This window comes from Phycodurus eques, chromosome 6, assembly GCF_024500275.1.
Source record: "Phycodurus eques isolate BA_2022a chromosome 6, UOR_Pequ_1.1, whole genome shotgun sequence".
In the NCBI taxonomy this organism is placed as follows: domain Eukaryota; kingdom Metazoa; phylum Chordata; class Actinopteri; order Syngnathiformes; family Syngnathidae; genus Phycodurus; species Phycodurus eques.
This window is the reverse complement of record NC_084530.1, coordinates 889,050-902,905: the sequence shown is the minus strand read 5'-3', so window position 1 is coordinate 902,905 and position 13,856 is coordinate 889,050. Positions and strand designations below refer to the sequence as shown.

Genomic DNA, 13,856 nt, shown 5'->3' with positions numbered 1-13,856 from the left:
CAACCTACCATGCATGTTTTTGGGATGTGGGAGGAAACCGGAGTTCCCGGAGAAAACCCACGCAAGCACGGGGAGAACATGTAAACTCCACACAGGTGGGGCTGGGCATTGAACCCCGGTCCTCAGAACTGTGAGGCAGACTCTCTAGCCAGTCGCACAACGTGCCGCCATATTAGTATGGTGATGTTTCAAAATAAATATTAACTTTCTTGTCCTTGTCAAAAGTCTTGCTGCAGTGTTTTGTATCACTGCAGGGTTTTAATACTAGACATTAATACTAGACACCAGAGAGCAGCACGTCAGAATAGTGGAGGAGAGACGTACAAATGCGTGGACTAACATCTCTGCGTCAGTAGCTGATAGGACGGGCCATGTCGTCGTGATATTGCGAAGATGACAAAACGCATTTTTGGTAATATTCTTCGTACTTTTAAAAGGTGAGAGTTGAGTCAATATATGACAATCAGGTCGCAATTGTATTAACTGAGTAAGTAAAAGTGTTACATTTTCAAGATAAAGATGTTTGAAAGTTAGATTCAGATATAAAATAAGACATTAAGTTGAAAGCTTGAGTTAAAACCTTTTTCTTGATCCAGTAGGTGTCAGTATTGAGCAACATCAGCCTCATTTGTTTAAAGGGCCTATGTGGTCTTCATGATCCATATTTGACCAAGTTTTCAAGTATTTATTTGCTCAAGAAAATTAAACTGGCAGTCATTTCCAATAATATCACTTTTGGAGCAATTGTTATTTCTAACAAATAGCATTTGGAACTCCCATTTTTCATCTCCGAGATCTAAAACCTACCCTCCCATGTTTCGGTGTGACGTAGAGGGTGGAAGCAGAGACCAAATTCACTGCATGTGGAAGAAGGAATGTACTGTACTATAAAACGGCAGTAATTAGTCATATTTTATATACTGTCACTGTTGGGTGGCATTGCCCCACCTCAAAAATGACATTTTGGGAAAAAAAAAAAAAAAAAATACTGAATGCATGTGGACAAAAGAATGTACCATATTATAAAGTGGCATTATTAACTCATATTTCATATATCATAGCTGTCTAGTGGAATCCCCTCACCTTCAAAATGACAACTTTTCAAGAAATAAAAAAGGACAACTTCCAAGCACTGGCTTTGTTCAAGCTAGTCTACCTTATTGTTGTAATATCATTGAACATCAGTTATGAACAGCAGCTAGCACCCAAAATTATGTTCAATCGACAATCCGTATATAATATGCTGAAAATCACCAAGTTATTAGGGTGTCATCATTAAAATGATTCAAACACAGCGAGAGAGAGAGACATCCTTGCAAACCTCATGCAAATAATGCACCTATAGAAAGGAAAATATTTTGGTCCGTAAAATCTCCAATACCAGGGCGATCGTTCTGATACAGTATTTTCAGAGATGTCCGTGGCCTGAGTGTCTCTGAGTGTCTGGACATGAAGCAACATAACTCTTTTGGCCGGAAGATTTGATGCCCTCAGCATCCGGCTTGATGCCACAGCCAGGCAAAGTTTGGGTCTGTCACATATTGTCACCTACAGAAACGGTTTGAATCCTGGCTCCGACTGTCCGCATGTCGAAGTGTCCTTGGGCAATACACTGAACCCCAATTTGCTCCCAGTGGGCCTTGCAGCGCCTTGCATGGCAGCAGTCGCCCATTGGTGTATGAATGTGTATGTGAATGTGAGGCTTTGTAAAGCGCTTTGGGCACTGGGATAGTGTAGATAAAGCTCTATATAAGTGCAGTCCATTTACCATCCATCCATTTTCCTCCGCTTAGCCCAGACTTCCCTCTCCCCAGCCACTTTCTCCAGCTCTTTCGATGGGATCCTGAGGCGTTCCCAGGCCAGCCGAGAGACGTAGTCTTGCCAGCCTGTCCTGGGTCGTCCGCGGGGTTTCCTCCCGGTGGGACGTGCCTGGAACAGCTCACCAGGGAGGTGTCCAGGAGGCATCCTAAACAGATGCCCGAACCACGTCATCTGGCTCCTCGCAATGCGGAGGAGCAGTGGCTCTACTGTGAGCCCCTTTCGGATGACCAAGCTTCTCACCCTATCTCTAAGGGAGGAAACTCATTTCGGCCGCTTGTATCCGGTATCTTGAGCTTGTTCTTTCGGTCACGACACACAGCTCGTGACCACAGGTGAGGGTAGGAACATAGATCGACCGGTAAATAGAGAGCTTTGCTTTTTCGCGTAGCTCCTTCTTCACCACAACGGACCGATACAAAGTCGCATCACTGCAGACGCTGCTCCGATCCGCCTTTCGATCGCCCGTTCCTTTCTTCCCTCACTCTTGAACAAGACTCCAAGATACATGAACTCCTCTACTTGGGGCAGGATCTCATCCCTGATCCGGAGAGGGCATTCCACCCTTTTCCGCCTGAGGACCATGGTCTCAGATTTGGAGGTGCTGATTCTCATCCCAGCCGTTTCACACTCGGCTGTGAATTGCTCCAGTGCGAGTTGGAGATCACGGCTTTATGAAGCCATCAGATGATGTGGTTACGCCGAGAAATTCTATCCAGAAAAGTTATGAACACAATCGGTGACAAAGGGCAGCATTGGCTGAGTCAATTTACCATTTTACCATTTCATGAATAAAACATTTGGCTGACGAAAGCCGTGTATAAATGCAGAACGTAATCTGCAAAGCACTTCCTCATATGGGATGCTCTACATTGCTGATGTGGTAACCCATCGATAAAATCATAAATACTGGGCTAATTGTTCTGACATTTTCAGTGTACGTGGACATAAATAGGAATGTACTCAAAAATTTTGGTGAAGATTGGCTTGTGTTTTTGGACATAAAGCAACTTAATGCATGTTATATGTGTCACGAAGTGGCTATATATTCTTTCGTCAAGGAGGCATTTCAGCGGTTGATTTCTCCCCAACAAGCCTTCCAACTTCCTTTCACAGTCACTATTATCACTCATTATTGTATTTGAAAAAACATCCAGACTGCAGAATACAAATTAAATGAGGAAATGTATTCACTTTCCGCCATCTACTGTGTGTCAGGCTGTGAAATCTGGCTGAAAATACATTTTATTCATCAGAAAATAAGCCAATAATTACTACTGAGTCAATTTTGCAGGATTTTTTTTTCTGCAGACCTCATTTTTTAAATCCAGAACTACGGAATAAGTGACAATGTTTTCACCATTAATAAGGTCCTTTAAGCTAGCGTGAACTAATGGGTACAATGGAAACACAAACCATATGGGCCACAGGAGCCTTTTGTTGCCAGGAACTCAAAGTTCCTGGGCTGTTTGGTGGGAAAGGCCCTCTTGTTTTTGTAGTGTTTTCAATTGAATAGGGCTTGAAAATGATTTTCAAATCATTATATTCTGTTTTTATTTGTTTTTCACAATGTCCCAACTTTATTAAATTGGGGCTTGCATGTTCTTTTTTACAGAACAATTTTGTTTTATTTTCTAAATTAGTTTTTGATCAAGTTGAATGCAAAAGTTGCACTGTAAATCTTCCAAAATCTTAGTAGCCAAAGTGCCATATATTGCGAAAATGAACCAGTGAAAAAAAATCTGAACCTGGTGGATTAAAAGAGAGCTGATATCCTAGCAGAAATTATAAAAGGTAGAAGTTCTCCTTTAACTGTTATCAGTATCAATGTTTAAATTTGTTATCAGTTGGGCTTAAAACCCCATTTAATTTTCTCTGTACCGGTACCAGAAATAGTAAAACTGGACAATTTCCTAAGGTATGCTGATATCTACTACTAGTATATAAAAGAATATGCTTAAAACATTTGGTTAAAAAAATCTATTCTTCTAATTGTGTCTGCAGCCACACAGAGAAAAAGGGTAAGAATACAACGAGGAGGATGCCACTCTTCCCGGAGGGGATTTCGTACCAACAGGAGAGGACTTCTCAAAGGAGGATTGACCCACAGAGGAAGCAGTGAGGGCCCTGTGACTCCTGGTACTCATTCCATCCTCAAGGTCAAGGCTGGTAGGAGGAGAGGGGTGAGATTAAGGGGTGGTTCAAGGATGCAGCAAAGAGGCGCTTCTACTGAGGAATCTGATGGTGATGAAGAGGAAGATGATGACAGTGGAAACGATGACGAAGATCAGCATCCTCACCAGTATAATAGGAGGTCCAGGACTGATGATGATGAAGATGAGGACAGTGAAAAACATGAATTTGACCCAGAGGATGAGGACATGGAACTAGAAGATGAAGAGCAGGAAGGACCCTGGGATTCTGACCCAGAACCTCCAGTGCTCTTGATGTCTGATCTGAATGATGACATACTTTGCGGCTCCTACCTGACTGTGACTCTACAACATCCCACCAAGACCAATAAACAATCTGGTAGGTACAACAACACTAAAATAAAAAGGGATTATTTTCTGAACAAATGCATCAAGTACCAGTTCAGCAGGCATATAGGTGCATCTCAATCAATTAGAATATCATGGAAAGCTTGATTGTTTTCAGTAGTTCCGTTATAAAAGTGAAACTCATATGGATTCAATCCGCCAGTACTGCAATATTTAAATATTTTATGATCCTGAAGATTATAGGTTATGGCTAATAAAAACTCCAAATTCACCATTTCAAATTATTTATACAACGTAAGAGCCATTTAAAATTATTTTTAATACATGTTGCCCTTCTCAAATGTATGTACATAGATCTGGAGTCAATATCTGACCAGAGGTGACAGTGGCCCTGCACTGTGGTGACACAGAGTAGGACACCACTTTACAGTAGTTTGTTTCGTTTATTGTACGTATATTGATGTCATCTGACACGGTGTGCATTCACTGTAAAAGGATGTATCAACTCGTCCTACAAAATGTTTATACAAGCAATGAAATTGACGAAAATAAAGTTGATACTTTTAACATTGGTAGTCCAGGCTAGCTGGGCTGCTGCAATGCTTGGCTTATGATCCCAGACAGAGGTTCCTGTGTACAACAGGGCTGATTTCTTACAGCTACAGGGAGATGGAATACCACCATCGCCGGACCTGTTGAACTGTGTTCCTGGAGAGCTGCTGAGACAGCCCAGGCGGATCTCTCATGCCAGTTGTGCAAGGAAGAGAGGAGGCATAAGACAGGCTATGGCTATGGAGGACTGCTAAGCTACCACAGCCTCCTGTACTGCTTTGCAATGCCCGAAAATTGAGGAACAGGCTGGAAGAGCTCCACACCAAAGGAGGGCTGCAACTAACGATTTTGAAGATCGATTAATCAGTTGATAATTTTTTTCGATTAATTGAAGAATTGGCAAAAAAATTAATTAAAATTCTATCCCTTCATTCAAACAGGACAATATTTCACATTTGTAAAAGTGCATTTCCATGTATAATATGGGATTTATCAACTTGTACGTATAAATGGTGGGAGCGAAGTTTAGGGGAGCATTTTGTGTGTGTGTGTGTGTGTGCGCGCGCGTGTGTGTCTGTTGCTTGTGTATTATGATTTTAATTTACCTTTATTATTTTGTTTATTGGTGATTATACAGTGCCATGAAAAAGTATTGGCTCACTTCTCAAATTCTTATGGTTTTGCATAGTTTCCCCACTTAAATGTTTTAGATCCTCAAACAAATATTTAAATATGAATAAAATATAACCTTAACTTAAAATGCTGTTTTTAAATGGTGATTTCATTTATTTAGGAAAAACCATGCCACTACATTTCACTTGAATTCAAGTCTGGACTTTGACTTGGCCAATTCAAAACAATTTTTTTTTTTTTTTTTTTTTTTTTTTTTAAAGCCATTCAGAAGTTGACTGATGGTCTGTTTTGGATCGTTATCATGCTGCAGAACCTAAGCGCGCATCAGCTTGAGGTCATAAACTGATGGCTGAACATTCTTCTTCAGGATTTTCTGTGAACAAACAGAATTCATGGTTCCATCAATCACAGGAAGTTGTCCTGGTCCAATGACTGAAGCAGCCCAAGACCATCACACCACCCCCACCATGTTTGTCTGTTGGTACGATGTTCTTTTTCTGAAATAGGTGTATTCGACATACACCTTTCAAAAAGCTCAACTTTCATCTCGTCAGTCCATAATATTCTCCCAAAAGTGGCGTCATTCTGATGTTTTTTTTTGCAAAATTAAGACGAGCCTTTATTCTTCTTTGTTAGCAGTGGTTTTCACCTTGGAACTTCCCCAGTCTCTTCCTTATTGTTAACTGAGTTTGGTAAAGCCTGCAGTTCTTCAGATGTTGTCCTGAGTTCCTTTGTGGCCTCGTGGATGAGTTATCTTCTCATTGCTGTTCTCTTGGCGTAATCTTTGTATGCCGGCCACCCTTGGGAATGTTCACCACTCTTCCGTGTTTTCTCCATGTGAGGACAATAGCTCTCCCTATGGTTCGCCTTCAATCATAAAGCTTTACAAATGGCTTTTGTCACACTTTCCAGACTGATTGATCAATTGCATTATTTCTCAACTGTTCTGTAATTTCTTTGGATCATGTCATTTTGTTGCAACTTGTTTAGATCTTTTGTCCGACTGGATTTTGTCGGGACAGATTCTGGCTGACTGAATTGAACAGGTCTGGAGGTAATCAGGCTTGGGGGTGATCAGTGAAAATTAACTAAAAATGGGGATTAGCCGCAATTCATGTTTTAACAAGGGGGTAATTCCTTTTTACACACATAGCCAGGTAACTTCGAATATTTTTTTTCCCTTAACTTAAATAATTTAAAAACAGCATTGGGTTATATTTGTCAATTTATATTTGTTTGATGATCTTAAACATTCAAGTGGGGAAACTCTGCAAAATATAAGAATTTGAGAAGGAGGCCAAAACTTTTCCACGGCACTGTATCTACTTTATGTGTCAGAGGTCCATCCATCCTTCCATCCGTTTTCTACCGCTTATCCGAGGTCTGGTCGCGGGGGCAGTAGCTTTAGTAGGGACGCCCAGACTTCTCTCTCCCCAGCCACTTCATCCAGCTCTTCCGAGGGGATCCAGAGGCATTCCCAGGCCAGCCGAGAGACGTAGTCTCTCCAGCGTGTCCTGGGGCGTCCCCGGGGTCTCCTTCTGGTGGGACATGCCCGGAACACCTCACTAGGGAGACGTCCGGGAGGCATCCAAATCAGCTGCCCCAGCCACCTCATCTGGCTCCTCAATGTAGAGAAGCAGCGGCTCTACTCTGAGTTCCTCCCGGATGACTGAGCTTCTCACCCTATGTCTAAGGGAGAGCCCGGACACCCTGCAGAGGAAACTCATTTTGGCCACTTGTATCCGGGATCTTGTTTTTTCGGTCATAGGTGAGGGTAAGTACGTAGAACAACCGGTAAATCGAGAGCTTCGCCTTTCGGCTTAGCTCCCTCTTTACCACAACGGACCGATACAAAGTCTGCATCACTGCAGATGCTGCACCGATCCACCTGTCGATCTCTCGTTCCATTCTTCCCTCATTCGTGAACAAGATCCCAAGATATTTGAACTCCTCCACTAGGGGCAGGATCTTATCCTCGACCTGGAGAGGGCACTCCACCCTTTTCCGACTGAGGACCATGGTCTCAGATTTGGAGGTGCTGATTCTCATCCCAGCCGCTTCACACTCGGCCTGAAACCGCTCCAGTGAGAGTTGACGATCACGGCTTGATGAAACCAACAGGACCACATCATCTGCAAAAAGCAGAGATGCAATTCTGAGGCCACCAAACCAGACCCCCTCTACGCCTCGGCTGCGTCTAGAAATTATGTCCATAAAAGTTATGAATAGAATCGGTGACACAGGGGAGGCTTGCCGGAGTCCAATCCTCACCGGAAACGACTCCGACTTAATGTCGACAATGCGGACCAAACTCTGACACCGGTCGTACGGGGACCGAACAGCCCGTATGAGCGGGTTCGGTACCCCATACTCCCGAAGCACCCCCCACAGAACTCTCCGAGGGACACGGTCGAACGCCTTCTCCAAGTCCACAAAACACATGTAGACTGGTTGGGCGAACTCCCATGCACCCTCGAGGACCCTACCAAAGGGTGTAGAGCTGGTCCACGGTTCGACGGCCAGGACGATAACCACACTGCTCCTCCTGAATCTGAGATTCGACTTCACAACGGACCCTTCTCTCCAGCACCCCTGAATAGACCTTACCAGGGAGGTTGAGGAGTTTGATCCCCCTGTAGTTGGAACACCCCCCCCCCTTCTTAAAAAGGGGGACCACCATCCCAGTCTGCCAATCCAAAAGCACTGTCCCCGATGTTGCAGAGGCGTGTCAACCAGGATAGCCCCACAACATCCAGAGCCTTTAGGAAGTACGGGCGAATCTCATCCACCCCTGGGGCCCTGCCACCGAGGAGCTTTTTACCTACCTCGGTGACCTCAAACCCAGAGATAGGAGAGCCCGCCTCAGAGAACCCAGACTCTGCTTCCTCGTGGGAAGGCGTGTCGGTGGAATTGAGGAGGTCTTCGAAGTATTCTCCCCACCGACTCACAACGTCCCGAGTCGAGGTCAGCAGCGCCCCATCCCCACTATACAGTGTTGATGGTGGACTGCTTCCCCTCCTGAGACGCCGGATGGTGGACCAGAATTTCTTCGAAGCCGTCCGGAAGCCTTTCTCCATGGCCTCACCGAACTCCTCCCATGCCCGTGTTTTTGCTTCAGCAACCACCAAAGCTGGATTCCGCTCTGCCAGCCGGTACCCATTAGCTGGCTCAGGAGTCCCACAGGCCAAAAAGACCCGCTAGAATTTCTACAGCTTGACGGCATCCCTCACCTTACACCCACAGCTCCGGTCGGCCGCCTCAGCAATGGAGGCGCGGAACATGATCCACTAGTACTCTATGTCCCGGAACATGAGCAAAGTTCTGTTGGAGGTGGGAGTTGAAACTCCTTCTGACGGGATTCTGCCAGATGTTCCCAGCAGACACTCACGATACGTTTGGGCCTGCCACTTCGGATCGGCATCTTCCCCCACCATCGGAGCCAACTCACCACCAGGTGGTGGTCAGTTGACAGATCCGCCCCTCTCTTCACCCGAGTGTTCAAGACATGCGGCCGCAAGTCCGATGACATGACCACAAAGTCGATCATCGAACTGTAACATACGGTGTCCTGGCGCCAAGTGCACATGTGGACACCCTATGCTTGAACATGGTGTTTGTTATGGACAAGCCGTGATGAGCACAGAAGTCCAATAACAGAACACCGCTCGGGTTGTGATCGGGGGGGGGGGCGTTCCTCCCAATCACGCCCTTCCAGGTCTCACTGATATTGCCCACGTGAGCACATTGAAGTCCCCCAGCAGAACGATACAGTCCCCAGCAGGATCGCTCTCCAGCACCCCCTCGAAGGACTCCAAAAAGGGTGGGTACTCTGAACTGCTGTTTGGTGCATCGGCATAAACAACAGTCAGGACCCGTCCCACCACCCGAAGGCGGAAGGAGGCTTCCCTCTCGTCCACCATGGTGAACCCCAACGTACAGGCGCCGAGCTAGGGGCCAATAAGTATGCCTACACCTACATCGGATCGCCAAGGTCCCTGCCTTCGGCCACCGCCCAGCTCACACTGCACCCGACCCCTATGGCCCCTCCCACAGGTGGTGAGCCTATGGGAAGGGGGACCCACGTTACCCTTGCGGGCTGTGCCCGGCCGGGCCCCATGGGTGCAGGCACGGCCACCAGGTGCTCGCCTTCGAGCCCCACCTCCAGGCCTGGCTCCAGAGGGGGGGCCCCGGTGACACGTGTCCGGGCAACGGAAACCTCCACCCATTAACATATTTCATCATAGGGGTCTTTTTGTTGTGCTTTGTCTGGTCCCTCACCTAGAACCTGTTTGCCATGGGTGACCCTACCAGGGTCGTGAAGCCCCAGACAACTTAGCTCCTCGGATCATTGGGACACACAAACCCCTCCTCCACGATAACGTGACGGCTTCCAGGAGGAAGTGTGTGTCAGAGGTGTGGATTCGAATCATATGACTTGGACTCCATTCTGACTTGAGTCATAAATTTGGTGACTTTAGACTTGTGACAATATGTAATGTGTGAATGATAGTTTGCCTATATGTGTCCCGCAATTGGCTGGTGACCAGTTCAGGGTGTCCCCAGGCTCTAGCCCAGAGTTAGCTGAGATAGGCGCCAACAGGCCCACGACCCAAGTGAGGATAAACGGTACGGAAAATGGATGGATGGACTTCCAACTTGACTGGCCTGAGGTTCCGCCTGTGCGCTCGGGACCTGCGTTGGATAAATCACAGGAGTTGACGACCAGAAAAAACACTTCAGCCCCTTCTGCCCTTAGAAAGTAATGGTACTTTTACACCGTTACAATGATCTAAATGTCGCTCGCTACTTTTAGTTATCAATTATTGCTTATCTATCAACTATTTTGTGCTCGCGACTCCGACTTTGACTTTCGCATCAGGCGCTGTTTGCGCCAATCCAATTTAAGCGCTAGTGACTTTTAAATCCAGTTCACCAATCAAACGACAAAAGAAAGTCACATGACCTCACATAACATCTTCTATTGAGCTTCCCCGGCGTAGGTATTAACACTAGATAAGCCAGCCCGGCTGATTGTCGTGCCGTGTTGGGGAAGTCTTCCGATGAAGGAAACGACGCGCTACTCGTGTTTACATTTTGACGGACAAAAACAACAGCTTTCTTTGAGTATTTGTCTGGCACTATGCCCAAATGTGGATATTTCAGCTCATTTTAAACTTTAGAAAACACCGTGCAGTAAATTGCCGATGTTTTTTTGGTAGTTTTGACTGTGCATACATACACACACACAGCACTCAGTATTTGAGTAATTATTTCACTGTGTACTTTTTACTCTTATGTAATTGTTGGACTACTTTTTACTTGAGTTACATTATTGTCAAGTAATAGTACAATGAGTATATTGAGTACAATATTTGGCTACTCGACCTACCTTTGGAGCGGATATCCTCAATTGTTAGTTACTCTTACGTTTAAGCAACATTTTTGCTCATCAGATCAGTCCATGTCGTATTTGTTGCACTGATCTTTTCTATTTTCGTGTTGAGGTGCTGCGGGTTGTGGCCCTGGTTGTGGTCCCAGCGGAACCGCGACGCACACGTAACTTCGGCGATGAGAATTGATCCGCTAGTACATTTTGTATGAATTAGGAAACACACCTACAATTATCTAATTAGTTTACGGATGTTTATGTTAAATTTATGAAGCGACGGAGCGATGTTAGGGAATATGTCACAACACAGAACGAACTCACTTCAAATTCAGAAATGGCCAATAAAAACTGACAAATATTGTACTTATTTTCCTGGAGTTTGCATTTGGGATTAGACTTTGAATCAGAATCATCTTTATTTGCCAAGTATGTCCCAAAAAAAAAAACACAAGGAATTTGTCTCCGGTAGTTGGAGGCGCTCTAGTACGACAACAGACAGACAATTGACAGAGAACGCTTTTGAGACATAAAGACATTGAGAAAAACAGTCACTGAGCAATAAAGTTGGTAATAGTGAAAATGAAGTGAAACAGACAATGATTTTAGTCAATTATTTTCCAGAATGAGAGTGCTTAAAGAGGTTTCATGCCTAGAAAGAGTACCACAGATGCATTATTTGCCGATTAGGATGTTGATGGAAAAGTACAGAGAAGGTCAGAAGAAGCTACATTGTGTCTTTGTGGTTCGAGAGAAAGCCTATGACAGAGTACACAGAGAGGATCCGTGGTACTGCATGCAGAGGTCTGGAGTGGCAGAGAACTATGTTAGAATAATACAGGACATGTACAAGGGCAGCAGAACAGTGGTGAGGTGTGCTGTAGGTGTGACGAGGAATTTAAGGTGGAGGTGGGATTGCATCAGGGATCAGCCCTGAGCCCCTTCCTTTTTGCAGTGGTGATGGATAGGCTGACAGATGAGTTAGACTTGAATACTCGTGGACCATGATGTTTGCAGATGACATTGTGTGCAGTGAAAGCAGGGAGCGGGTGGAGGAACAGTTAGAAAGATGGAGGCATGCACTGGAAGGGAGAGGAATGAAGATTAGCCGAAGTAAAACAGAATATATGTGCATAAATGAGAGGGGTGGAGGGGGAAGAGTGAGGCTACAGGGAGAAGAGATAGCAAGGGTGGAGGACTTTAAATCCAAGGGTCCAAGCAGGATGGAACGGGTGGAGGAAGGTGTCAGGTGTGTTATGCGACATAAGAGTCTCTGCTAGGATGAAGGGCAAAGTTTATACGACAGTGTTGAGGCCAGCCATGATGTATTGATTAGAGACGGTGGCACTGAAGAGAGAACAGGAAGCAGACCTGGAGGAGGCGGAAATGAAGATGTTGAGGTTTGCTCTAGGAGTGACCAGGTTGGATAAAATTAGAAATAAGCTCATCAGAGAGACAGACAAGGTGAGATGTTTCAAAGTTAGAGCAGACTTCAATGGTTTGGACACGTCCAGAGGAGAGAGAGTAAGTATATTGGTAGAAGGATGATGAGGATGGAGCTGCCAGGCCAGAGAGCCAGAGGAAGAACAAATAGAAGGTTGATGGCTGTTGTGAGGGAAGACATGAGGGTAGTTGGTGTTAGAGAGGAGGATGCAGGAGATAGGCTTACATGGAAAAGGATGACATGCTGCGGCGACCCCTAATGGGACAAGCCGAAAGGAAAAGAAGAAGAGTGCTTAAAGAGGAGGATGCTATTCATGTGGCACACCTTGAAGCAGGCATCAGGTGATGGGGGAGATGGGCCTGGCTCAAGTTGGAGGCCAGAACAAAAAAAGCAAAGAAATGAGGCAAATTTAATTGTAATTTTTTAATCTTTAAAATTTGTACATCAACATGTACAACCGCAGTTCCAAAGAAGTTGGAACTTTGTGTTAAACATAAATAAAAACAGAATACAATGATTTGCAAATCATGTTCAACCTATATTTCATTGAATACACTAGAAAGACAAGATATTTAATGTGATAACTGATAAACTTTATTGTTTTTATCAAATAATCATTAACTTGGAATTTTATGGCTTCAACACGTTCCAAAAAAGCTGGGACTGGGTCATGTTTACCACTGTGTTACATTTTCGTACTTTACTTTTCTTTTAACAACATTCAATAAAGATTTGGCAACTGAGGACACTAATTGTTGAAGATTTGTAGGTGGAATTCGTTCCCACTCTTGCTTGATGTACAGCTTCAGCTGTTCAACAGTCCGTAGTCTCCGTTGTCGTATTTTACGCTTCATAAATCTGAGGACCTGGGTTCAATCCCCGCGGGGCCCCGCCTGTGTGGAGTTTGCATGTTCTCCCCGTGCCTGCGTGGGTTTTCTCCGGGCACTCCGGTTTCCTCCCACATCCCAAAAACATGCATTAATTGGAGACTCTAAATTGCCCGTAGGTGTGAATGGTTGTTTGTTTGTATGTGCCCTGCAATTGGCTGGCAACCAGTTCAGTGTGTACCCCGCCTCCTGCCCAATGACAACTGGGATGGGCTCCAGCACGCCCGCCACCCTAGTGAGGAGAAGCGGCTCAGAAAATGGATGGATGAATGCGCCACACATTTGCAATGGGAGGCAGGTCTGGACTGCAGGCAGGCCAGTCTAGTACCCGCACTCTTTTACTACAAAGCCACACTGTTATAACACGTGCTGAATGTGGTTTGGCATTGTCTTGCTGAAATAAGCAGGCGTGCCCATGAAAAAGACGTTGCTTGGATGGCAGCATATGTTTCTCCAAAACCTGTATGTACCTTTTAGCATGAATGGTGCCTTCATCGATGTGTAAGTTACCCATGCCATTGGCACTAACACAGCCCCATACCATTACAGATGCTAGCTTTTGAACTTTGCGTCCATAACAGTCCGGATGGTTCTTTTCGTCTTTGGCCCGGAGGACACGATGTCCACAATTTCCA

The 13,856-nt window shown here is 45.2% G+C and overlaps 1 protein-coding gene across 7 annotated transcripts in view; it reads left to right on the top strand.

Moving 5' to 3' along the window:
- The window catches only part of kdm2aa (lysine (K)-specific demethylase 2Aa), a 163,698-nt gene that overhangs the window by 116,368 nt on the left and 33,474 nt on the right, over window positions 1-13,856 (top strand). For all 7 annotated transcript variants that reach the window (XR_009768688.1, XR_009768689.1, XM_061678383.1 and 4 more), the window contains one exon: window positions 3,823-4,350. Coding sequence is in view for 5 of the 7 variants with exons in the window: in XM_061678383.1 (XP_061534367.1) it covers window positions 3,823-4,350 (528 nt within the window). In the remaining 2 variants the exon portion in view is untranslated. The remainder of the gene's footprint in view (window positions 1-3,822; window positions 4,351-13,856) is intronic.